Source organism: Aythya fuligula, chromosome 6, assembly GCF_009819795.1.
Source record: "Aythya fuligula isolate bAytFul2 chromosome 6, bAytFul2.pri, whole genome shotgun sequence".
Lineage (NCBI taxonomy): Eukaryota > Metazoa > Chordata > Aves > Anseriformes > Anatidae > Aythya > Aythya fuligula.
The window spans coordinates 37,309,235-37,336,072 of NC_045564.1; the positions used below are offsets into that span (position 1 = coordinate 37,309,235).

Genomic DNA, 26,838 nt, shown 5'->3' on the forward strand with positions numbered 1-26,838 from the left:
GTGCTCAGTCTGTTGAGAAACAGGCTGGAATACAGCGAGATGCACGTAATTGCATTCTTCTAATGATAACAAAACCCACTCGAAATTGGCAAGAGATGAAAACCTGCAGCCTCGTATATGGAATTTTGCTTGAGTAAAGCGTTCTGTAACATTATGCTGGGATAAAACGGCGTGATTCATCGCTGGAAGGACACTCCCATCTGGAGCAGATAGTTAGAAATCATTCGCCATTGACCCTCCTGAGCGCTGGCATCGGCCCCTTGGAGGAGAGGAGAAGCAGCGGGGTAAGGAATCGCGTTTTGGGAGGCTCTGCGATGCCCATGCAGGGTGGGATGCCATTCCTCTCCCTTTTGGCTGCTCTCCCAGACCTGCGGGGAGCTGGGGAGGGGGGAGCCTCTCTGCTTGCCTCTCTGTAACCCCCCTGTGCAGCGACTCGTCTGCGTGTGCGCTCAGGGCTGTCTCCTGCTTGCATTTGCGCGACCACGGGGCTCCGCTCCTGCTTTTGAATTTACACTTTGCCATCTGCAGATCTTCCTCGTAAAGCAAGGGAGGCTTGTGCGAGGGAGCAGAGCAGCGAAACGATCGGTTGATTTATATATGTGCATACATATACGTGCGCTTGAAATAGTTTTGCATCTCATTTCTAACGACGCCTGAAAGGAACCTCGGGCTCAGCACAATCTCTGCCCTGCTAAGATCCTAATCTTCCCCCTCTGCCAGGCAGCGGCCAGACGTGCAGCGGGCACGTTTGCTCCATGACGGAGCAGCCTGGCTGCCGCAGGACGGAGCCGGGGCACTTGTGGAGCACACAACCAGAGCTCCCACTGCGGGGAGCCAGGAACCGTCCGTCGGAGCGCACCGGGAGGATGTTCCCGGGGTCCCCACTCTGCTGAGGGTGCGATGGGAGCCCCCTGACCCGTGGGGCTGAAAACACATGGTGCAAAGGTACGTCTCTTTTTGTTGTAATCTCCCTTTTCTAACCTTTTTTTTTTTCTTTTTAATTATAGTAAAAGAGCGATCTCTTAAGCGTAGAAGTTTGTTCGGTTGACCTACGCTTAGAAAAAATGTGTTTTAATTTAAATGTAAATGTTTTCAGCACTGTGTGCATAACAAACACCAGCCAGACTATTTAAATTCGGGTTATTTACTAGCAGCTCCACTAAAGGTGGAGCAGTGGGGCGAGCCCCTCCTGCCCACGCACGGGGTTTTGCTACAACCAAGTAGAAGTTTCCACCGCCACGGGTGGACCCTGGTGCTGAGGAGCAGGCTGCGGAGTGAGGCTGGCAGCACAGCCCCATCCCATGGGGCTGCAGCAGCTTTACACTGCTCTCAGAGGCTTCTCTGCAGCGTGGATGTGCCAGCCTGCAGGGCTCAGCTCTGTGATGCTGAGAACTGAACCCGGGAGATGTGTGTGCCCAGCTCCGGGGGCGCTTTGTCTGGGTGCTTTGTGCCATTTGGTGCTGGTTGGGTGATGGAGTGTGTGGATGCGCAGTTACGTGTCTGGCATGGACTGCCCTGCTCCCCAGCGCGGTTATTTTGGATGTGGCAGGTGTTACGAAGTGGGGCTGTGATTTCTGAGTGTCTGTGAAATCGTGGTTCCTCACAAATTGTTTTTGAAGTAAAAGCAAATGTAATAATTATATATGGTATGATTCTGCACAAGAGAGCTGTGTTGCTGATGCAGAAGAAATTCCTATTCTTTACTGTTATTAAAAGCAAATGAACACCATATCACTATGTAAAAAAAATTAGGTTTTTAGAGAAATAATTGTGTTTCCAGTTGTAGCAAGGGCATGCTTTCTTTTCTGCTAAAATATGCTTTATTTGGAGACGATATTGACAACTTCTTAATGATGGTTGCATTCTATAGTGAGATGAAAAGTACATCACTTGCCCTTATCATAACACAATATAATGCTATATTGTTCTTTCACACAGCTGTGTGATTTCTTTTACATCTTGGAAACTCTCCCTTAGTAATGGGTACTGATAGAGATAAAAACCTACACAAATAGCAACAGTACCTGCAGGAATATCTATGCTGCCTGGTATGTTTTTAGGTCTGTATTTGTTGATTTTGCAGCACTGGATGCCCAAGGCATGCAGGGGTGCTGTGCTTTGTCAGTTTTGCCTATGCAAGATTGGTTATAAGGCCAGGACAAGATTGCTATTTGTTGTAAGGACAGGTTGATTTGTTATCGTAGACTGAACTTCTAAAGGGCAGAGCTGGCTCAATAGATATATTCTCGCAAAAAATGATTATGTCGCCTCAGAGAGCTCGTTCTGTGGAAATTAATGGCAAATAATAAAGGTTTCAGTACGAACTGGGCAGAAATCCCCACCAATGTACTTTCAGCAGGATTGTTGTTGAGTTTTTCACTTCTCTCACCACAGGAGCCCCAGGTCGCAGCAGAGCCCGTGGCCGCTGTGGTGTTGGGAGGCTGGACGGGCCCTGCCTGCTTGCTCTGCTCCTAGGGCTTTGGGGCCACAAGGGCTTCCCATGTTGGTGTTTGGCCTTCTGGGCGACAGCACAGCGATGCCATCCACCACATAACGGGCACAGGCACTCAGGGAGGGCAGCAGAAGTGAAAACGTGGGTGTTTCTGCCTCAGGAAGCCATGAACTCGCACCCTCCTTGTGTCGCCACAGAGGTGTCGTGAGGGGGTTTCCTCACTGGATCTGCCTTTGCATCACTGCCAAATGAAGTAAAAAATAAAGCGGGGTAATCGTGGGTGGGTGATCACTGCAGGAATAACAGCCATTTGGCTCATTAGTGCTGCTCAGAGCGATTCCTAACCCGCCGCCAGTTCGTTACACAGACACCAAGGACAGGCCCTCAGCCGGCCTTCTCCTCTGGTGTGTAGGGCCAGGGATGTGCCAGTGGGGAGGGAACCCGACCCCTTAAGTTTCCACTGTTTTTTTTAGGCCAATGCCAACATAAAAAGCTCTGAAACATCGGCCTGGTTGGGATACAGAAGAGGACTTGTTTGCTGTAAATCTAAAACTTTATTTATGTGTCAGTGATCCGCTTGTTTAATTATCTGCCATTCGCACGTTTGATCTTGACCCTGATTTCCTTGGACTCTCTGGAGTAAAAGGCAAAGAAGTTACCGTGTAGTTTAGAAACAGTTCTTTTTGTTTGTTTTCAGTCCCTGCTCATGAGTAGGGTTGGGATTTTCCAGTGGAAACCCAAATCTGAATTTCTAGATTTGTCCAAGATTCTCACTACTGTTAGAAACTGGTCAGCAAGGCTAGCAGGTGGTTTAAAGTGCATTAACATACTTGCTGTACTTCCTTCAAGACATTGTTTGATGAACCTGGCCTTGGTAAACTGTAACACACCCACCCACCCCTTTTCCTGGCCCCCACGTCGCATCTAGCGTCTGTCAAATTGATGTGATGGAAAAGGCAGAGCAGCTCGCAGAGGTCAACCGAGCCAACGGCAGAGCTCGGGCGATGGTGAACTGTGCAGGAGAGAGTGGAGTGTGTATTGACACGCCTGATCGGTCAGTTCGATAAAACCCAGCAAGACGTATTTAGTGAAAATGAGCTCATTTTCCTTGAAACCAAATGCTTATTTTAATCCTAGGGTGGCTGGATAAAATGTGGCGTATCTAGATTGCTGATAGGCATCTTCCTTTTGTAAGAAGCTATTTACTAAGTGAGAATAGCGCAAAGTAGGTGGTAAGGTAGAATTGCTGTTACTTCTTTGGCGCTGTAGGTAGATTTCTACATTAGACAATACCTTCTTGTGATATAATTAGAAAAGAATGACGTGAACACTAATATATTCCATGCTTATTTCATCGTTTTCTTCATTTTGGATTTGATTATTTCTTTGGGCAGGTAGGTTAGTTTGAATGACAAGGCTGCTTGATGGTTGGAAAGCCTTCTTTCTCTTAAAAAGCTAAAAGTCCTTCAGTTTTCCCTTTTTGCTGAGTATTAGAATGGTTGTATCAGTTCTTCTGTGCTGTTCTTCCCCCCCTGTTGAATTTCCCATGTTCTTTGTTGTGGGGTTGACCTACTCACAGAAGAGCGTGGCTCTTATCCCGCAGTCACCATATGCTCCAGCAATGAACACCGCTTTCCGTAAGTGCCAGTATTTGTTCTCTTGTACCTATGCAGTGCTTCGTTGTGTCTAGTACAACTCTTATAACACTGGTGTGGAACTGTGAGATGTATGCATAGAGGAGGAACAGTTTCATCACGGACCATATATCACTGTTAACTGCTGAAATACTGCTGACAAATGTGTACCAAATAAAATCATGACTAATTGCCTGGCGTGTGTTAAAAAGAGAGAAGTTCCCTGTAAATGGTGCTGCCGTTTGGACGCTGTGCAGCTTCATGCCTACGTGACCCATGGTTAATATTCTTCTTCAGTGCAGCTGGGTGTGATCTGGTCGCAGTCCACAGCGCTGCTATTTATTTGGATCGCCGCAGAGCCGAGGCCATGTCTGTGTTGGAAGGGATACTGCAGGTGCACGCAGCAGGAGCTGCCAGGCATTTAGCTGGCTGTAATACGTGGAAAATTCTTCACGGGAGTTAAATACTGGGTTGTAGTTTGAATGAAGATGTGAATTGTCCTGCTTGCTCCTCCACCGGTGTGTATTTCTGAGTGAGCTGTGGCAAGGGCTTGCCTTGGTGCTTTGCCTGGTTTTTATATTAAACAGGGATTGCACTAGATAGAATGGGGTGGGAAGAATAGAGTCAAATATAAGTAAAAGTTTTATTACCTCCTTTTTCCTGTTCATATATGCCTGAATATAATCAATTATATTCAGATTCTGGGGGGGTTGTTTCAGGTTTTATGGTTCTTTTTCTATACAACTGCCTTTCTTTACCAGAATTACATAAATTTCTGTCATCAAACTCTGTCAGCAGTTCCTTTATATCAGCAAACGTTCTGCTTTTGTGTCTACCTACTTTCATCTCATTAGCTGTCGTGCAGACAAATTGTGGCTTGTAGGTAGCTGACTGCCTGCCTGCCAGCTGACTCCCTGTGTACCAGAGGTATTTGGCCAGCAAAACATTACTGTAAATATTTCAGCATTAGGCACATTACAGAATTACTTGGGTTTATACCGACAGGGGCGTTTCCTTCCTAAGGTCTGCGCTGTGCAACAGGTTAATGAACCGCACTGCTGGGGTTTAGAAATCGTTTTATGGTGCGGTGAAGAAAATATTCTGGAAGACTGGAAGTCATCTAAACCTGGTATTTTGCTGGTGTTTTATACCCAGAAATGCTGAAAGCTGCATACCCATGACCTTGCCTAATTTAGAGCTTATTAGATATGGCTATTAAGTGCCCAAGGACATTATAAAAATTCCTCAAAAGAAAAAAAAAAAGAAAAAAAATTAAACTTGCATGCCCAAGTTTGGTCATTAGCCTCTGATTTATTGCAGGAACTTTCAAACGCTAGCACAGCAGCAGTCTGTGTATTTTCCCCCTTCAGTAGTAGGAAATTGCTAGCTCCAGCCCCGGCTCCCTTTCGGGGTCATTGTCCCGCTGCTCGTGCAGAGCCTTTCAGATGAAACCGCTTCCCGGGGCGGCTCCGTGCTGCTTTCCAGGACTCGCACTGAAGCGTGGCCAGGGCTGGCTGCTGCTCCTCGTCCCTTGATGCCACGGTGTTCGGCTTGCTGCTGCTGCTGAAGGCAGTGCTTCTCTGCCTGGCTGTGGAGGGAGACACCGGAGACGCTCATTTTGGGAGTTACATCGGCGGTAGGGTTGTGGGATGTCTGTTTTTACCTAAATAGCTTGTGTCTGCAGTTTTGCTGTGGGAGCTGAGGTGAGGGCGTGCCATAAAGGTGTCTGAAAATAGGTATGGTGGGGAGGAGAAGGGAAACCAACCCAAAAATGTTCTTCGCTTGAACAGCTGCTTTTCTTCATGTCTGCCAGTTCCACATTTTCATCTGTTTGTTGCTCTGCATTGGCATGTATGATTTTTGAAGTAAAAGATGTAGATTCAGCTGTGGTACTTCTCAGATGTTATTTCTGAACAATCTTGTTTTTAAGCTGATTTGGGCAATTGCTTGTACAGCCCGTTTCCCAAAATAGCGCTGATGCGAGCAGAAACAATGGCTCTTGTCTCTCAAATAATGGGAGTCCTTTATAAAATTTTAGCCTCTTAAGACGTCGGTGCGCGCATCTGTTGCTAAAGTCATACGGTCTCGTTGGCTTCCAGCAGCTTGGTTGCAAAATCCCAAGGAGCAGCAGCTTGGTCTCAGCACCCCAAATAACTCGAACCTTTTTGGCTGGCATCCTCCTTCCTGGAGAGTACGTGGCTTCGTCTGGATGCGATAAGGAGACGCAGCAGAGATGCTGTGATGTGTCGGTGAGTGGTCAGGGGTGAGACGTAGGGTGTTTGGGCTTCTTTTGGGAAAGCTACAGCAGTGCTCACTTTGTTTGAATTGATCAGCCAAGTGTGTTTGGGCAGGATAATCGGCCTGATAGCTCTGAAGTGCAAATGCAGCTGGTTTGGGCTGGAGCCGTACGCATTGTATAAATACCCACCTTTGGTGGTGTTTGCCTGAGTGCTGTCGGAAGGGGTTTATGGCACTTCTGTAGGTCTAAGTGAATGAGATAAAACAGGCTGTTTGACTCTTCATAAACAAGGCAAACCTTCATGCAAAGGTGGTTTTGATATGGGTGCCAGTGGGTTTTCACGCCCAGTTTGGCTAATGCTGCTATTGTGGTATTGCAAGTGTCTAAATATTTAAAGGAGTTTAAATTATCTTTATGTACTTTGTTTTTCTACATCTACCAAGAGCTTTGTTTTTGTGTAGGCTGATGAGAAAGAGGTGTTAAAAGCATTCTCAAACTCTCCTAACCTTGAGCATTCAGCTGGGGAAGTTTCTTTTCCTAGGATTCTTGGGTTAAGAGAGTCTAAAGCTAACCAAGTAGGGGGCTGGATTTCGCAGAAATCCCTGCTGGTTTAAGAGCATTCTTTCCAGACAAACATTTGGGGCTAAACTGCAGAGGAAGCAGATGCCAGCCTGCAGACACCAGGAGCTAATATCTCTCCAGACGCCCTCAAGCCCTTGAGGATGCTTCCCTTGGCCAGGTGAGCGCGGGGCAGCGACGGCGGCTGTCACTGGGGCAGCTCCACGCAGCTTCCAGGCACGTCCAGCTGGGGAATTGCTGCTGCTGCATTTCAGAGGGAGAGCATCCGAGGCAGTCAGCTGGAAACAGCATTTTGTGGTGGAGGGAAAAGCTCTAATGATTACCGCCAGCGCAGAAGATGATCAAGTGTCCTCGTCCCCCTCCTTTTACTTCCTCCGCTAAATGATGAGTGCATGGAAGTGGATCTGTTAGTTGGTCTTTAAAGACTGGAAAGATTTAGAAGTTGTTTTATAAGTGCTTGGCAAGCTGCTATGTAAGTGTGAAAGTTTTTGTTGCTTTATATCGTTCTTCTCAACAAGAGTTTAGCTTGCTTGCTCCAAACTGTACAGTGCTTTAGCACGTGACTTAGTACAGAGGTTTGTGTCTTTAAAATGTTTTAAAAATCCTTCCTGTAATTTTCTTAATCTTAACTCGTTCCCAGATAAAAAGAGGTTTTAAATATCTGTAGTTTTTGTATGTCAGTATGCCTCAGTCCTAGATCTTTCTCATTGTTCTTCTGCTTTATTGAGCACATTTCAGGTGAGGCAGCTCTGAGCACTGCTAAACCATCAGATTTCTACCCCCTTAACCACAGGAAACTTTTATCTACACTAAAACACTTCAGCTGGGAATGATGCTGTGTGTAGTTTGGTGTTAGGCTTACAAGGACAGCAGACCTCTGGCTCTCTGGAGCTGATGAAATAAAAATATTTCAGCATGAGCCAGTTTGACAGCAAAACAGCCGGCAGCGTGCGTTGCCTCAAGCAGACCGTGAGCCCCATGCCTGGTGAGACCTGTTCTCCTGTGGTTTGGGTCTTCCCGTGGTTTGTAATTGAATCTTTTCCCTCCTTGCTCTTGCATCAGGCTGCTCTTCTGCCTGTCTCCAGTGCAAAAAAGGTGCAGAAATGCCAGGTGACCCTGGGGTGGCTCGGTGCACTGCCTGCTGGTGGGACTGGAGGTGGGAAATCCCTGTGTATGAAGCTGTCAAACGAATGAAAAGTTAAATAACAAATTTGTTTCCCTCACCTTGACTGTCTGGTGCCGTTAAAACTTTTTAGCACTTCTGAGGATATAAAAATGCTTATTTTCTGGCTAGCTTTTAAATGCCTTTTAGTGGATTAGTTTGGATCACATCAACTAAGAGCTTGATCATCTGCCAGCCGCTAGAGTTGGCCCAAAGCTCTGTAAATTAATGAGCTCGAGGCGATTAGGACAGGTCTTGGTGCTTTGGACCCTGCACCAAATTGCTTGCCAGGCAAGGTGTGCAGTGCTGTGAGCCTGGCACCTTTTGTTCTTTTAATTCTTGTACTGTGAGGGTGCTTGGCAGTCAAAATAAATGTGCAAGGCTCTGGCTGTGACGCCAGTGAATGGAAATTATATTGAGGTTCCAGAAACTAGGACCAAGATGGTAACCACCACTTTCTTAGAGTGATGCTGCTACAGCTGCCGTGGTTCTGACTTGAGGTCGGACCCAACACCATCATGTGTGTGGGCTTGTCTCTGGTGTCCAGTCCCAGGACACGTGATGGGAAGAAGCTCTGAGGTCTCGCAGCAGCCCTTCCGTGTTGCTATCAGGAACGAGAAAGTGTCTTTGATTAAACGCATCTGTACAGCTCTTGCACAGAGCTGAGGAGGGCTGCCCAGACCCGGGGACCCCAGCACATCCCTGCCTTACTCCTGGCTGTTGGTCATGGAGGCCAGGCCATTGCCTTTAGTGCCTCCACTCGAGGAGGCCAGGCTTTGTCTTTACTCTGCTTTCCTCTCTGATCAGCGTCCTGACTACGTAATTGCTTTGCTGAGATCTTCACAATCCTCTTCTTTCCATGGATGTCTGAAAACGGTTTACATGTGTTGGGTATCATAGGCTTTCTGGAGGGGGGATTACTTTCAAGGTGATTTGTCTTGAAATGATTGCGTGTGCTTTCAGCAGCTGTCAGCAGCATCTGGCAGGGCAGGACCACCAGTTAGCAGTCTTAGATCTGTCTGATCGCCCCTCATTTGTTGGATTTTTCATGTTATTCTCAAGCATTTCAAGTAAGACTTTAACAATCCTAAGTACCTGCAGACCTGTGCCAGTTTTGTATTTCTCAGGGCACCACATCCCCAACCTGCCCATAAAAATGGGTTCATTACTCAGGGCCGAGGCTGTAGCTGCAGCCTCCAGGAGGTCTGAGTGTCTTTGGGCAGTCCTAGGTCTCCCCATCTCCTGGGATTTGGGTCCATCTTGTTGGATTTGCCCAACGTGGGACATCGCCGTGGTCTGTGTGTGATCGTGTATGCAGCAGCTGCTTCTGAAACACCAGAAATTCATGTCCCGTGGGCAGACCACGCATGATGTGAGACTTGGCTGTATGGTACAGCACCTTCTGCATCACCTGAAAAGCTTTGCTGCTCTGACACTCAACACGAAGCACTAGGACTGCCTAAAACAAGCATCACCACCCTATGCCTGGCGATCTTTTGGTGAAGGATGCTGCTTTTACCAAGCCTGTGCCTCCAGGGGTGGCATCCTCCACGGGCGATGCTCAGGGAGGTGATAACGGAGTGCACTCGTGCATGCAAAATGCTTTTAAGGTTACGCAGCCACTGCCTGCCTTGAGCAGAGTGGTAAGAACTGCAGATTGCCTCCCATTCTGACCCGTAATCGTACTCTTTAAGGTGGTTAAACCCCTGGGTGCCTACGGTCCTCAGGATTGCATTAAGGCCCGAACCATTTCTTGTAATTCAAACCCCGTAATAATTCTCCCGTCTCCAGCTGGGGTTTTAGGTTACCCCTTCCAGCCCTGTGCCATGTGCTCTGAATTTGGAAGCGGGGTTTGCTGCCTGCTCTGTGCCTGCCCGTGCTTAACGCCAGGCACACTATGTGGTACCCCACGTTGTAGTTTTGTTCTGTGCACCTCGAAGCCGATAATACGATAAGATGGTGGCGGCGTCTTGAATTAAACGTATAGATTTCTATTAACCCCGAGGGGAAAGTTGTAAAAATGCTCTTTTGTTTTCCAGCGCAGCGCAGGAAGCTCGTTTTGGCTTCGTTTAACACCACTGCTCAGCTTGGCAGAGAGTCAGAAAGTTAGGTACATGACATCATATCTCTGGCACAGCAGCATGGCTCGGAGCTTCTCTCAGAAGCCAAACCCCTCCGATCATAAATCAAGCGCCGAAATATCTGTGCCATTCTGTCATAGCACAAGGCGGCTGTTTGTCACATTTTTAATTTCTTCTCTTCCGTTTGCAGAAGAAAGGGAAAAATTTCTGAGGGGTCAGGATGATGGGGATCCCGCGGTGCTGTATCGCCGCTGCAGGAGGGCTCGTGGCGTGGCCCCAAAGGCTGGGGGGTGTAAAACCAAACCATAAATCTTCACCAGCAGAAGATCCTGTGCAGCCTTAGCTTTCAGGACTTGTGGCTACTTTTCTTCTGGTTTTAACCTGATTTTTATTTTTATTCGTTAGTTGAAAGAGTATAAAGCAAGCACCTAAACCACTGAGTGTTCTGTTCTCTCAGGTGAATGATTTCCACGGCTGCGGTGTGTGCAACGTTTGGGTTTTTGTAGTGGGTGAGTGTGGAAGAAACAAATCCCTTGTGAAGGCGTGAGAGCTTTTTTTTGCTTTCCTGGTGGTTATACTGGAAGGCTTCAGAGACACACAGGAAATAAATAGAAGAGCAGACTCTATGCTGCTATCTAGTAATTTTTTTCTTTCATTTCTGGACCGTTCTTATCTTGATCAATGCATTTTTTTCCCCTACAAGTGTAAGCAGAGTAATAGGTGCCAGGTTGTTCTGGAGGAGTCTGCCCCAGTGCCCGTCTTCCTCATAAACAAGGCAGTGGCAGGAGGAGCGACACCTGATCGGACACGGAAACCTGTCTTCTAATTAATTCCTGCTGCCTCTCACGTGGCTGCACAACTTTATAAGGCGTTCAGAAAGATCCCATTGCCTAGGAGCCTTGGTTACTGCCTGCCTTACCCAGCGCATCTTGGCAGACCGAGATCCCTTCGGTTACCTGTCCTTCCCTGCACAAAGGTAATTTTCGGAGGCAAAAATAGGAAAGGGGACAGGGTGGTGGGATGATATTTCAAGAATTCAATGAAAATATTGAAGGTGCTCGTGTGCACGGCCTCCGGTCACGTAATCTGAAATCCCCCCCAGCCCCGAGGAGCTGGTAGAGGTACCTAGGAATTACGATAATGCAAAGAAGGACAGAATTTGTTCCCATGACAGCAAGAGGATTTCGGTGATATTATTTACTGAGCTGTAATTAAAAAAAAAAAAAAAAATCAGACAAATCTGTTGGGGAGCTCGTGTTGACTTGCTTTGTATTATACTCTCAATTTTTAACATCGTTTTTTAAAATGTCCTTCTTGCATTGGTAGTTTGAGCTATTAAGAGCTGGTGCACGTTTTCCTAAAAGGAAAATAGAAATTCCTTCTCCCATTTTTCTTTAGTTAGAATCCCTTGTGTATATCCTAGTAGCTGGTTTTACAGCCAGTGACTTGTGGCATACCTAGAAATTACAGAAATTCAATCAGTCTTTCAGTGCCAGAATATGTATCTGTTGGTGAGAGTGGTGGGGATGATCGTAGATGCTGTCATCCGTGTTGGAGATCTGATATTCTGGGAGAGGCCACCATTCTCTGTAAGCACCTTGGCCTGATTTATTTTTTTCCAGGGTCTCAATACCATATAAAAGAGAGGGTAATTAAAATAGTGCCATGGAAAGCAATTTGGAATTGCCCTCATCAAACGTATTCTAATGTCCAGCAAGATTTTTGAGCGTTCAGTCCATCTGCTGGCTAGCTTCTCTGCTGGCTCTAGGGAGTGAGATTATCATATATTCTTCTAGGCTGATGGAAATACTTTATTTTTTAGTGATCTGTAAAATCTTTCAAAGATTCAGGTCTTATTAGTGCTTGACTTGGAGTCTTCTTTCTTCTCAGCTAACGGTGTGGACCCAGCTGTAGATGCTGCAGGGTGCAAAGGAGCCCGCAGCCTTTTGGGGCAGCTTCTGAGGGCTTCGGGAGGACTTGGAGATGTAATTTTTTAGTGCTCAGGAACATTTATGCCCGCAGTTTATCTCGCTATCATTTGCAGATAAGGAAATTGGAGGAGCTGCTTGGCTGCAAACAGGATGATGGAGGAAGGTGCAGTTGCTGGAGCCAGGCAGCACCCCTGCGGCTACAGTCGGCAGGTGATTTTTGGCAGGCTGTTGGGAATCGTGATGGAATCGTGCAGTTGTGAATGTGTATGTTGAAGAAACTGGGGAGAGTTTAAATGTGAGGTTGTGCTCTGGATTTGGGAGCCTCATAGATGGCAATTGCCAGAAAAGGCCAATTTTTAGAGAAATTAGTAGACGAGGAGCCGTGCATCTCCAAGGCAGAGCAGCGCCTCACGGATCAGACCCGTGCTCCTCGACGAGGTGGGGGTGGGACTGAGAGCAGCGATCGGCTCTAATGAAAACCTGTAAATCACGGCGATCCAGCAGCGAAAATGTCAGCTGTGACACAATGAAAGCTGCGCATCGTGGCCCGAGGAACGCCGGATGATTCATGTGCGAAAGTGAAGCAAGTGGGTAAATTGGGGGGGGACGCGTTTTGGGAACGACAAGCGCTTGAGCATGCTCGGGAGGTGAGCGTTGAAGGCAGATGAGTCGGAGCATGATTTTGAGGTATTCTTCAGCTATGCTGCAGATAACATCTCTCCGTTGGCAGACGCTGGAATTACCGATGATACTCCGTAAACACGCAGTGCCTTGGGAAACTGGACTTTGTAATGCCAAGATGATGAGATGTTTGGATCTAGGCAGGGCAGACGAAGGGAGAAAAGAAGGAGCAGAGAAGTCTGCAGCGAGGAGGGCTCCCGAGGAGGTGGGGGTTTGCTGGAGCAGTGTCTGCAGGTGGGAAGCACACCGAGGTCTCACAGGCTAAGCCAAGGACACCACGTTACAGCTTCCCGTTGTGAAGGTGATTTTGAAGCTTTTCAGTCATCCCTTTTCACCCACAAGTTAGAAAAAAAAAGGAATTCAACGCAGCGTGTCCCCCACCCCACCCCGGGGACAGGAGCCAAATAATTAATTGAATTCAAATAACTCTTGCAAGCCTTACGGAGCAAAGGGGGAGTTGTTTGTTTTGGGTTGCGCTGGGTTTTGTTTTTTGGAGAAGCTATTGAAAACCTTAATGAATTAATGATGCTGGATGGTAGAGGTTGTTTACTCTGTGGATTAACCAGACAGCTGAGAGAGCACTAATTGGTCAGTTCTAATTTGGGTTTCTTTTGCGTAACTTTAATGAAACGTAGCTTTTCTAATGCTTATACCAAATAAAATGTGCTCTAATATCTTGGGATGACAGTAGAATAGTTGCGTAGAGCTTTGTGAGAAAAGTACTTCGATTTCAGTTTCACATGATAGAAGATATGGAATCAGTTTAATTTTTTATTTTTTTTTTTAAATGACTAATGATGGGAATTTCTGCAAAGGCAGGTTTCCTGTGATGTCTGTTGCAGCCCCTATGGAGCAAAGGGGGTGGCAGTGCTAACAGCAGAGCAGTGCAAGAGGATGATCTTGTTTATTTTGATGCACAGCCCGGGTTTCGGATGCCAGCTCTTGACTCGTTGTGATGGGGACGAGCACAAAGGTGAACTATTTTTCTATCACGAGGAAAGCGGGGCTGGGATGCTTCCTGTAAAGCATGGATGAGGCTGGGCTCGTTGTTTACTAACCCCGATGCGGGCGCTGGCAGCGTGTTGCTGGAAATCGCCCGTTTCCAATTATTTCCAGTTGCCTTGAGGGCTGGCTGCCGACACCAGCAGCCCGGCTTCAGGCTTGCTCTTTGGAAGCGAGCAGAAGCGGGTCCCCACGGCGTCCTGACCCTTTTTGTGCCAGGATTTGTGTGTGGGTCGGCAACCCGGGCCTGGCATGAACTCTGGGTGAACCGCCGGGACCGTCTGCACGCGGGCTGGGCTGGTGGAAAACTGCCCGGGGTTCATTAGCAGGAGAAGCACAGCATCCTTGGTCTGCCAAAAAAACAAAAAACAAACAAACAAAAAAAAAACATGGTGCTGTGGTGTGAATGGGCAAGGTAAATATGTTAGGGAACATCTCACCCATCATGAGGAGCAGGAGCGGGCTGATGCTGTCGGTGACAAAGCTCTCCTTTCCTATCCATGGGGGGAAAGCTTCAACTTCTCAATTATTTCATAATAAAACCATCTTCTCTTCCCAGCTGTGTTTTTTTGGGGCTGTTCTCCCGGCTTGTACAGACCCCGCGTTGGGGGGATGCTGGGCAGCCTGTGGTTCAGTGCCTAATCTAGCATGTCAAATGTGCGGGGTGATGCGCGATAAGAGCTGTCACACGCAGCTCTGAAGATCTGAGGGCGAGGGCAGGAGCGGACCGAGGACACAATGGTGCAGATTGATGTATGGCTTTATTAAAGCACAGTTTGTTGCACTACGGACAGGCATTTCAGCTCATTCTGCAGCAGCAATGTCTTCTGCAGTGGTTAATCCCGCGCTGATGCCCCTGTCCTTGGCAGCTTTTATCAGCAAAAGTTGTGACTTGTTGTCGGCACTGTCAGTACAAAACTGCTGCACCTAACCCTGCCAGAGAGCAGAAAAAAATAAGTGTCTTTTCTTTGAAGATCTCTCTCTCTTTTTTTTTTTTTTTTCCCAATTAGATTTTGAGATGCCACTAAGCTGTTTTTTTTGTTTTTTTTTTTTAATTCTGCCTGAGCATGCTCGGTTAATTGGGCAGAGCTCATTTTGTTGATCGGGTTTTGGTGCCTTGGCTCTCCGCTCTGGTCTCTCCCCAATTATTCCATGTCACCATCTCCTCTCGCAGCCAGATCTGTAATCCCACCCATCCGAAACCGACGGCCTTGTTTGGGACCCGTTTTCCCCCAAATCCTCCCAGCCATTCTCTTGCAATTTTTTTACAGCCTGAATTTTCTGTGGCTGGAGCACAAACAAACTGCTCTGTGAGTTTATCCAGGACTGGCCTCAGGCTAAGCCGTCCTGCCTTTGATCTTTTAAAAACACTGAGCTTGTGCTGACGGTTTTCCTGGTCCCTAGATTGTCCCGATTCCCCAGACTTAATAAAAATGTAACCTGAAGAGCCCAGCGGGATAAGCTGATCCTTTTAAAACTCCTGTGTCTATATGCTAGCCAGGTACCTGGAAAACTGTTTTAGTGAAGAGTTTCATGTCTGGGTTGCGGATTAGATCATTACCAGCTCTGTTGTGTGGGATGCACGCTCCTCTTTGGTTTGGTTTCCCCTCTTATAATTTTATCATTTAGCAGACTTATGAGAAACTTTGCTCTTCTCGTGTGTCTCATTAGGCATATGCTTCAGAAAAATGCCTTAATATTGTAAACTTCATTGGCCATTGTTATTTCACTTGTCTCACTCACTTTCCTTTATTATTAGTGGGAAAATCCCAGGATTTCTGTGCTCATGCATGGTTTCCTTCTCCTCCGCCTGTGTGGAGCCGGGCTGTCTGGGGCTTGCGTGCGTCGAGGTCAGCCCCTGCTCGCTGCCACCACTGCAGCGGATGTCCCCACGCCGTAACCCATCACAGAGCAGCGGGGCTGCCCCAAATTGGGCCAAATCCATTGATTTCAGGGTCTGCTGCCCCTCCTGCCTCTGTGGCATACCCTGCAAAAAAATGCAGCATAGGTCTCACAGTGATTTATTGGATCTTCTCTGCCCGTCTTTCTAATTCAGGACTGGTGTGATAGTCACAGGCTTGAATATTACATCTAATTAAAAATAAAATAGCCGTGGCCCTGCGCCACTGGGTGGTGTATGTGGTGGAGCGAAATGGGAGTGAATTATGTCTCGCTTTGCATTTCTCACCTCCTCAGTTTGACAGATTTTAATTTCCATAAATTGCGTTTTCTCTTATGAAGATTATGGCCTGCCTGAATTTTAATCTATTTTTTTTTTTTCCTTCTGTGCCCAATACTGAGTATGAAATATGCAAGTAAAATGTATCTACTTCAGTTTTCTTCTGCATTTACCTGAAGCCAAGCTATCCTCTGGGGATGTGTGAATATAAGCAAAGTTTTACTACAGCTCATTAAAACAGCTGCACCTAGGTCAGGTGTTTGTACAGGTCCAAAGAAAACGCCAGACTTGTTGTCAGACTGAAAGTGGAAGCAGTGAGGGTCGTCTAACGAAGATGTCTTGCTACCGTGTCTCGTTAAAGATGGGATTGCATCAGGGAAGAGGGTGGGAGAGGGAACATATTGCACCCCCTGCACTGCCCCAGGACGCGGGCTTTTAGCTCAATGAACGGCAGGCTTTGTAATTAGCAGCAAGGAGATTAGATTGTCCATGTTTCTGGGAGTAATTTGAGCACTAATTGTGTTTGATTGTTTAATTACTCTTGCTTACTGGGATGGAGGAGAGGCGGTGAACTCTTCACAAGAGCTCCTATGGGTTCTTCAGACAGAGGTTGCGTGTGCCTCGCTGCATCCCGGAGCATCGGGAGGTTGGCGTGGATTCAGCCATTCCCAGGGCTGAGCTGGAAAGAAAATCTCTAAAATGCAGGTGGAAAGAAGCTTAACCGAGGTGCTGGTGCAGACTTGTGTGTGGTGGGAAGACCACAGCCAGTGGAGCCTCTGGAATGGCTGCCCAGGATCCCGCACGGCTGCTGAAGCTTCAGCTCACGTTTGTCTTTGGACAGTAACATTGCATGGATAGAGGCCTGGGTTTAGTTTTTGGAGGTGTGGAGAGATAACTCTTGCAGGAGCTGGAAACTCACTCAGGTAACGTGCCCAAGGAGCAATTAATTACTTGCCTGCACCCAGGAGCAGATCTTACAGCATCACTCTGCATGTAGCTCCTTCAGCTTCGCATACTGCCCATAAATAATCGTCCTAGCACGGCGTGGTGTGGGTTGCCACAGCTGCCCTTGCACGTGCGGTGCTTGTGCTGTGGTTTCTGCAATTTCTCGCAGATGTTGCTGCTTTGGCACGCTGTGCTTTGTACCTCGGGGCTGACACATCTCGCCACTGAGAGGGAGTTTTCATTTGCTCCTGCTTTTCTATTTATCTGGAGGCAAAAATACTGCTTCGGGGCACTGAGATGGAGGATCTTCCGCGCAAAAAGATAAGTGTAAGATCAGAGAAATTTGGAGATGGGGCCTGGAGAGCAAGGAGGGGATGTAGGAGGAAGGTGGAGCCGAGATGTCAGCAGAAGTTATCCTGAGCATCAGCCTCCTGTAAGACCAGGCAGCCTCCATCTGCACCAGACACCCACCTGGGGGGGACCTGACCATGGAGGAAAACCCCAGAAATGCCCACAAATCGGGGATTCCTTCATGCCTGAGTACTTGTGTGGGGAGATTTGGTGTTTATAAGGAGCTGCAGCAGTGCCTTGCTGTTAGTTAGGAGATATCTACCTCTAGCTACCTGGATATCTAACCTGTGAGGACAAAGACGTCCTCGCAATCAGCCGCTGCCTCTGACAACGTGTCTGCCCCAGAGCCGGAGGCCTGGCGCTGGGTTTTGGGGCCGGGGACCTCCCATTGTCTGCGGCGAGGTGCCGGCGAGGCCGACATGCCGCCTCCCTAATGAGACCTGACACACAGGGCCATCGGGCTGCTGCTTAGGGAATCCAGCGGGTAATTTCCCCAGCAGCGTGTCAGGGCAGAGGGCAGGAAGAAGTAATCCTGCTGCAGAGCAGGCCGAGGATGCCTTTCCGTCTGAAAGGTGCTGCTGAAGCTGGAAAGATTGAGTTAACTGGGGCTTCTGTGTCAGTGCCCCGGGCCTTTTGTAAACAGACTGTATGATCTAAATGCCATGCGACTATTTCCCCTAACTACGGCCCGGTATCAAATTCAGACCAGGCCCATGCCATTTGCTGTTAGGCTGCTGCGTGCACGCTGCTAAATCTGGAGGGGAGCGGAGTTAATTCGGCAGAAAAAATGTGGCACCGTGTGCTGAAGAGCAAGGAGGCAGCTCAGCGATGGCTGGTGCAGCAGCTAAAGCCATTTGGGAAAATATTTTTGTCCAACATTTGGTGATTTTTGGCTGGAAGCCATGAACTAAGAGGGTCTTGTTGGAGAGGGAAACTGTCTTCATGTCCTTAATATGGAACTTCGTAGGGCTTGCAGGCTTTACAAATAGAAGCCATCTTTCTAGAGAAAATATCAGTTTAGAGGGGGTAAGAAAGGATAACTGAAAACTGGTTTGGGTCCAAAGTTTGCAGGTTTTAAGTAAAAGAGTTGCATCCATAATGACTCATATCTTTCCTTTAAAAATGAAAAGAAAATGATACTTCTTATTCATGCGTGTGTAAAAACAGAGGGAATGAGTGTGAGCAGTAATTACTGATCCACTGATTTTATTTGAAATTATTTTTGGTATTCCACTCTCCATGAAATATCAGCATTACCTTAAATATCAACAAACATTTCCTCAGCCAGACGTAGCATATTCATATGTACATTTTGCCCAAAGGACAGAACTTTTATCTATGTCTATGTACCCAAAGTATTGGTAAAATATTGAGTATTCAGATTTCTGACAACAGGTACTTCTATCTATGCCTGGGTATCTCCCTTCACGCTATGTGTGTGTGTATTTGTGCAACAACCCGCTATAAAATGCTTGCTGTGTCTGCAACAGTGGCAGGTGTTTTGTTAAATAACCAATATCAACTTCAGCAACTCTTCTGCTCTGCTCAGGAATTTTTGTATTTATTTTTTTAAAATTCCTTACCTATAATTAAATCTGTTTCAAACATGCAGAATGGAGGTGGGTAAATGAATTCTCTCTATTTATTTGTGGTTCTCGCAGCTCCTCGGAAGTGGTGCTGGCAATTAAGCTATTTGATTACAAGAGGCACGGCTGGGGTATTTTTAGCGTGCAGCTGGAGGATTTCTGCCTCCCTTTCACACAGGACTAACAACCACTTGTCCCCTGGTTCTGACAGCTAGGCAAGTTCCAACAGCTACATGGAAATTTGGCTGAATAAGCAACTGGTTCCAGAAAATAAGGAGCGTGTGTGATGGAGGGACAACTGGTGTCCTCAACTGGCAGACTTTGAGCAGTGCTATGGGTACAGACACCTTTTGTGACCATGCTGGGGAAACCAAATAAATTGTTTTTTGTATTATATGTGGGAGGACTCAGCTATGGAGCCTAAACACAGCTTGTTTGCTTGTGCTATGTGGCGTGTGACTTGTATTACACGTAGATATGTGCCCCGAAAGCAAAACCAGGCAGAGTGGAGCGTGCCCACTTGATGCCATCGCTTGTGCACTTGATGCTCCATCTCCTCCCGTTGCTTTCGGCTCAGAGCCATCAGGACATGTGGTGATTTAGCTCCAGGTCAGGGTGTATTTGGGCACGAGGAGCTCAGAAACACAACTAGCCCTAAATACAGGCAGGTAGTCCCCTGCCTTGCTGGGGTGGGCTCCGGCTGGCTTTGCTGGGGCTCTTTCTGAGACCACACAGGCAGCCACCCGTCCTCGTTCTCTTTGCTTTCATGTGGCTGGGAGAGGCTCGTTATATTTCCTTTCTGTTTCTAATCAGGATTTCATTTTCCCCCGGCTGATGCACATCTGTGGAGTAGACCCGATGGAAACGGGCATTTCCTCCTCTGAAAGGTTAAAACAACAGCAGTTAACGCACCGCACTAAGTGCTATCTGCTTCCGTCAGTATTTTTATGGATTTCATGGTGTTTTAATAATGGGGCTGTTTGCAGAGAAGAGCCAAGCCCAACGACAGGCCCCCAGTAGCCATCGTGCTGCTGGTCCCACACGGGCCTCGAGCAAGAAGCAAATCCTCCACCACCAGACAAAGGCCTGGAGGCAGCAGTGGGAGGTTTCAAGGCCACTGAATCTCCTCTCCCCCCAAAAAATGTTTGATTTATGAAATAACATTAAGTAATTAGTACATAAATAACGTCCCCTGGGCTCACTGAAGACCTGCCCTTCACAGCTTCCCCTGGTGAGGAGAGGGCTGGGCAGGGCATGGTGCTGAAGAGGAGCCGAGGTAATCGCAGGATGGCTGAGGCTGAAGGCACTACTGGGTCCATCAGGCCAACCAGTGGGTCCATCCATCCTGCTCAAGCAGGGCCACCTACAGCAGGACCACGTCCAGATGGCTGCTGAGCCTCTCTTGCAGGCCGGGGGCTGGTGGGAGCAGCCTGGTTTTGGCGCGGTGGGGTTGCTCCGTCCACGCCATCTCCTCACTTTGTGTTTTGCTGTCCCTAGGTGAGCTTTCTGCCTGCCGCCGCACTCCCAGGGCCACCGCATGAGCACGGCCTCGGCGGGCGATGGCCTCGCAGCCCAGGCTGGCCCGCGTCCTGCTGCTCGGCCTCGTGGCCGGCTGGCTGAGGGCCGCGCAGCCCCGGGACTTCACGGTGAAGGACATCGTCTACCTCCACCCCTCCAGTAAGCACGGACCTTTGCTTCCCAAGGGCTCCTGGTTTGCTGTGTTTTTTTGCTTCAAGGGTTTCTGGCCACCTCGGTCACCCGGTTTGTCCAGGCACACCGATAGTTGTGAGCAAGAGTCAAATGTGGCCATGCACAGCTGTGGCACAAACTGTTCACAACTTTATTTCTGTGACTGCCTGAAATAATGATATGGCAGTGTTAGGCATCCTCAGGTCTTCCATGGACTGTCCTTTTAATAGTTGGTTTGTTCATGTACAAGCTTCGATTTAATTCTACGAGAGTGCTAGCAGAGCTATGCCTGCCATCTGTTCCCAGAGAAAACTTGTCCTTTCAGAATTTGGCTGGAAATTTTATACTCTATACAGGCAAAATGAAATGCTTATACAGTTACGCCCATAACCATGACCTGCTAACTGTCCAGGGTGAGACGGGTGAGTTTAATCAGTGCTGTACTCTTGTCCCACCCCGGGCTATTCCTTTAGGGCAGCAGCAACCCACCTGAGGAGACTGGGGAAAGGACAGCTGACAAGCAGCGAGTCCTTCTGCATGGCAAAGGCCACCTCTGGTACCCAAATGGGGTCCGGCCCACACCCCTGTGCTCCAGCGGTGGGCAAGGGAAGGCAGTGAGGAGTGAGATGTGGCTCACGAAGCCTCAGAGGCTCAGCTTGCTTCGCCTCGTGAAGATAAATGTGACCCAGTCACCATTTGGCTTCTGAGATGGTGGCAGCGTCTTGAAGACGTATTGAATGTGCTACAGAAACCCTGCCAGGAGACCACTTAAGAAGCTGGGCTCTTCGTTAGGTGAGATAATCAAGGATGGAGGCTGCTGTTAATGACTGGAGGTTCAGCAGATTGATATTTTTTCCCTTTGGGGACATCAGCCTGCCTTCAAAAGTGGTCATTCATTTCCTCGGTGGGACAGTGTCCAGGAGTGTTTAATCCATCTGATACCATGTTATCAGCACTGGTAGAGTAACAGTACTGGATGAGAGCTCTGAAACCAAGAGAACAAACACTCCTTGCTCTCATTAGTACCCTTTGAAGTGGGTAGTAGGCATTTTTCCTGGGTAAACACGGCTGAACAGAGTCCTTATTGCAGGCGTACGTGCCCTCCTGATGCTGCCGGTGGTGGCAGGGCTCTTACAAATCAGGACCAGCTCCTGGCGAAGTTGACAGCTATATTGGTAGTAAGATTTATCCAAAAAGAAGGAATGTTGCCGTGTGCCTTTGAAAAGCAGAACCAGATTAATTGGGTCATTTTAACTGAATATACTTTATTCCTTTCAGCCACGCCATTTCCTCACGGATTTAAATGCTTCACCTGCGAAAAGGCAGCAGATAATTACGAATGCAACCGCTGGGCTCCAGACGTCTATTGTCCAAGAGGTAAGCAGCCACACGCTGGTGTTACCCTACCTTGCAGCACCTGCTCGATGCCCTGGCCGTGGGGACAGCGCTGAGCTGTTCTTCCCTCTGCATACTGCAACGCCGGCGGTCGCTGCTCCTGTTTGTGAGCCTCCTCTAGGTGAAAGACGTGTAAGTGATACAAATAATCCCTTAAGCTTTTCTGTCCCGTTGCAGTGGGTGAAGTTTAGGACTTTCATCCACCCCCCGTCCTCCTCCAGCTCGGTTACACATTAAATCAGGCTGACGTTTGTTTAAGGGTTGTATTTCTTTTGCTGGTGTGTGTATGGGAACTGCTTTGTTCAGTTCCCTCCCTTATGGCACCAGGCCCCACCTCACTGACACACCTCAGGGCAGCTGAAACCGCCTCTTTTTGGTTGTCATCGAGATCTTTGCAGTGTTTTGGGTTATTAACTCCCATCACTCTGAAGGTGAGGACGTCTCAGGGCGTTGGGTGCCTGTACTCAACAACCAGGTATCAGCAAGCTCCCTCACCTTGCTGAGACCCTCACGAGACATTAAGGTTTTCCCCAGCCCCTGAGAAAGCCCCTTCACAACCAAGGACATGGGAACTGTGCTGGGGACACAGCTGTCCCCATGGCAGCGGGATGCTGCCTGGGTCACCCCTCTGCTGGTGCCTTCTACAGGCTCAGCACCACTGCTCTGCCTCTATCTGGCACCTCTCTGGTCTCTTGGGGGATATTACGAGTGTCCTCACAAACAATATTTATCTTGGAAAGAAAAAAGACAGTAGCTTGAATTCCAGACTAACCAGCTGTGTTTGCAGCCTGTGTCAGAGAGCTTTATCTGCTTGAGAATTTATTTGCTTAAAGAGCTCAAATTGGTACAACATCAACAATAATAAAACGATCGGGCTGGTTGGCACCAGATGAGACCAATATTCCCGGACACTCCCTGTTTTGACAACAGTAGGTGGTATTTGGGGTGATTAATGACGATGTTACCCGCACACAAGCCTGTAGCTTGTGTAAGGAGACAGGCGTGACTCCGAGGCCTGCGTTTAGCAATAACCAGCAGAACTGACTTGACCAAAAACTGTTAATCTGGAAAGAGAAGTTCGTGCTTAATAGCTGTCAGGGGAGGGGAACACCCTGCTTTGGTGTGGGATGTTAGAGATGGGAACGGGCGAGCTGCGAACCTGGGGCTACCTGTGGGCTCCAGGTCAGAGGGCTGCTTATCTCCTGAAACCATGTGTAGGACACGAAGGGTACCACATTTTAGGTACGACAAAAATTTATTACAATGGAAAGTTAAAGCATGAATCCCTGTACTGAGCAGAGACTGGGAGAAGCGCTTCCTAGAAGACAGGCCTCCTGCTGTGCATTAGCCTTGTTTGCTGGCATTTCTTAGCTTCAGCTCAAGCAGAAACTGTTAGTGATCTAATTTGTATGGGAATACTGCACTTAGTGCTCCCAGTCCTCTATCTTTGGATGTCCTGTGGGCGGGCCAGCAACTTGTGCAATGGGTGATCACCCCTGCAGCGGTGCTGATGCTCCAGCCACCGAATGCAGCAGCCAAAAATGCTGTCAGAAGTGGCAGTTTGGGAAGCTGGCTCCCACAAGCAAACGTGCTGCTCTGGGCCACGTGGAGTACCAGGTCTGGTGTTTCTGTACCCAGCTTAAAGCAGAAAGGGCAAACTTCTCTCGCTGGGCACATCCCAACCCTGCTGGCTTGCTTAAATTTAGCCTTGCTGTCTGGGACCTGACTCACCTTTTTGGAGCAAGCTGCCTGCAGCACTACGGTGCTTAAGAGCATCACCTTTTATGCTGCGATATCTTGGTTGAATTGCTCTGAATTTCTGTTCTTTTAGGTAATAAAAATGTATAGGAGTTGGGCCCATGGGGTCCCCCTTTGTCCTCAACCCCAGAGCAGTACCTGTGGGTTAGGTGTTGTGCAGGGGAACAGACACATCTCCGAGATGGTTGCACTATATTTGCTAAAATACACGGTATCTGTTAACCTTGACATGCTTGGAAACAAGAAAGAAGCCACCTTGAAAGAGTTACAGGTTGCTAGAAGCTTTATTTGTTCCATCTGGGCCCTGAGAATTCATCAGAGAAGTGAGAGCTGTTACTGTGATTATCCAATATGTGTGTGTTGCTTTAGTTTGTCTGTAACGTACAGACCCACATTGCTGTTGGGAACAAATCTTTGAGTTCCAGGGTGCTTTGGGTTTGGGTCAGAGCTCGCAGTGTGCATTCAGTGACATCTATGTATTGTAATAAATACAACAACATTCTCTTCTTTGAAATGCTAAGGTTTCTTTCCTGTTTCTTCTTACACGTAGACTATCAAAAGCCTCGAATTTGTCAGGTAAACACATTTTTCTGTGCTTTCTAGGTACGAGGTACTGCTTCAGCCAACACATGATGAAAGTTACCGGGGAAAGCGTATCCGTCACCAAGCGCTGTGTGCCACTGGAGGACTGTCTGTCTACTGGATGCACATACGTGAAGCACGAGGAATACAAGGTGAGGAGAATTGCCTTTTCCTTGTATAAATGCTGGGCAGAATCTGCCTGGCCCCTGTCGGGAGTCCGACTGGTTGGGTGGGTAACTCAGCCTCGTCAGAGATGGAGTTTCTGTTCTTAACGAGCTCCAGCTCACTTCCATTTGTTAGGGAGACAAAGGAATAGCCTCTCCCAGAACAAAAGCATAATCTCTGTAAATAAGTGTCCTGGCAGCAGCTCAGAGGAGAAAACCGCTCCCCTCTGCCGGGAAGTGGGAAGTGCTTTGTGTGGTGCTGCAGCCTCTGCTCCGTGACCCTCCCCGGCCTTCTGCCTGACACGGGCAGGGGAAAGCCCCCAGCCCTCAGCAGCAGGGGTTTTTGTCTGAACAGAACGGTTATGCATGAAAGATGTTTCTGAAGGTTGATATTCAACCTTCCCAAACTTCTCCAGCGGGTTAAAATCAAAAGCTTTCTGGATGCTCAGGCACTCTGCAGTCCCTTCTGTGCTTTGCACGTACTCATCTTGGTGCTCTCAGCCTCTGGTGCAGTGCGTTAGTGGCCTTCTTGCTCTGAATCTATGTTCTCCATCAGGAAAATATTGTAGCTGGGCTTTCCTGTCCCCAGGGAGCAGAGCTGCAGGTGGGCAGTGCTCGTGGACCGCCACGAGAAGAGTCTCAGCCCAGTGCCTGCATAAAAGGTGAAGGCAACAACAAAAAAATCTGAGAATATGGGAATAGTTGCCCATTTCTTTGAGTTCTGACTCTGCTTCTGCAAAACAGCATTGCTTTTTCCATCGAATTAATTATTATTATTATTATTTTAGTGGGGAGAAAAGAAAAATAAGCTCTTCACTGGCTAGGGCAGAGAACGCCCTGCATTGTTCCTGCACAGGTGGAAGAGCTTGTTGAATTGTTCTCAAAGTTGATGGGCTTAAAAGAAACAAACAAACAAACAAAAAATCATTATGGAGACCATGCTGATTTGCAAATGTCACAATTTCCTCTCTGTCTTTATTCAGTGGCAGTGGTATTTTCCAAATAACCAAGTTGACACCTCTTTTCTTTCAGGTATGCACTTCCTGCTGCGAAGGCAGCATCTGCAATTTGCCTCTCCCAAGGAACACAACCGACGCCGTGTTCACGACCCTGTCCCCCCTCAGCAGCACAAAAGGACTTTCCTGTCCCGTAACGCTGACAGCCGCGTGCCTCTTGTTGGGGCTCCTGTCGTAGCATCGCCTTGCGCTGCTCCACGTGGCACACAAGCATGAGGATCCAGCCTCCTCACACGTGCTCAGGATCTGTTTTCTGGAGCTATCTTTGAAAAACTGACTTTTGTTAACAGTGAACTGGTGATCCTGGTATGTAGATGAATTTGAAGGAGGTAAAAAAAAAACAAAACAAAACACGTTTCTTTACCGTTTGCTGAAGAAACTCATGTAAAACCTGTCCAGAATTAGGGCTTAGACTGACGCATACCACTTTTCTAAATGTCTGTCTTTTCTCCAAGATGATTATTTTCATTTAGAAGTACTCCATCGCTGCCACCTCCTGTTGTCACCACTTCCTCAGTTGAAACGTTCTCGTTTTCATCATTTGGCGCAGCAATGGCTCCAGTTAGCCCGTTTTGAGAACAGGCAGTAAATCACGTAGAGCTGCTCTGCCTCTGCAGGCTCCAACTCTTCTCCTCCCCTTGGAGGGGGGACAAGCCATGTGCTGCAAGGGGCAGTCTGGACAAGGGGACACATGGTTACTGCGTGGGAGAGGCTGGATCCTGAACAGTTTGTCTCTTTTTGTGGACACGCTGCCACTGCAGAGTGTGGGATAGCACTGGCTGCAGCTCTGTGTCGGTGACCTGTGCTTCTGCTTTTGTCTGGACATCGTGTATGCAATATTTATTTTTGTATGTTGAGTAGGCTCTAAGTGTTTAAACAATACTTAACACAGTTATTGCCAGGAAAAAAAAAGGTTGTTTTGCAAGTGGGTAAGCCTGTAGTATATAAATTATCATAAATATATATATATATATAAATATATATAATGTTTTGCATCACTGTTGAAAAAGAATCGACTTTGTTTTGCAAGGTCAGTTATAAAAACAGGGTGTCTGTGGACTTCTTTTAAAGCTAAACAATTATTATTATTTTTTTAATTTAAAGAACAACACCATAATCATAAATTTTTCTTTGGGCTAATTTTGGCTAGTTGTGCTCCAAGGTAACTTGGGCATTTTGATGCGAGGTAAGTATTTTTAAAATTTCCATGCATACTTATTGTCAAAATTGAACTTTGAGCACTGGTTCTTCCTTTTTTTTTTTTTTTTTTTTTTTTTAACCTTTTGCATATAAAAACTAATCTTTCGAGGCCAGCCTAGCTGCTGGCACTCAAATCCTTGCATTTTGAAGTCCTTTCAGTGCTCCTGTGACTCGCTCACAGCTCTCTAGTGTTAAGGGGGTAGTTGCAATCT

At 47.6% G+C, this 26,838-nt stretch overlaps 1 protein-coding gene across 2 annotated transcripts; it reads left to right on the forward strand.

Moving 5' to 3' along the window:
• LYPD6 (LY6/PLAUR domain containing 6) lies at window positions 1-25,767 on the forward strand. Of its 2 annotated transcripts, none has more exons than XM_032190241.1 (6): window positions 1-284; window positions 725-945; window positions 20,320-20,499; window positions 21,790-21,888; window positions 24,268-24,398; window positions 25,443-25,767. In XM_032190241.1, exons 3-6 carry the CDS (start codon window positions 20,382-20,384, stop codon window positions 25,602-25,604), a joined length of 510 nt encoding a protein of 169 aa, XP_032046132.1. In that variant the 5' UTR covers window positions 1-284; window positions 725-945; window positions 20,320-20,381; the 3' UTR covers window positions 25,605-25,767. The 2 variants fall into 2 exon arrangements, with proteins under 2 accessions (XP_032046132.1, XP_032046131.1); XM_032190240.1 differs by having other exon boundaries at window positions 266-284; window positions 721-945.
• The last annotated feature ends 1,071 nt before the right edge of the window (window positions 25,768-26,838 follow it).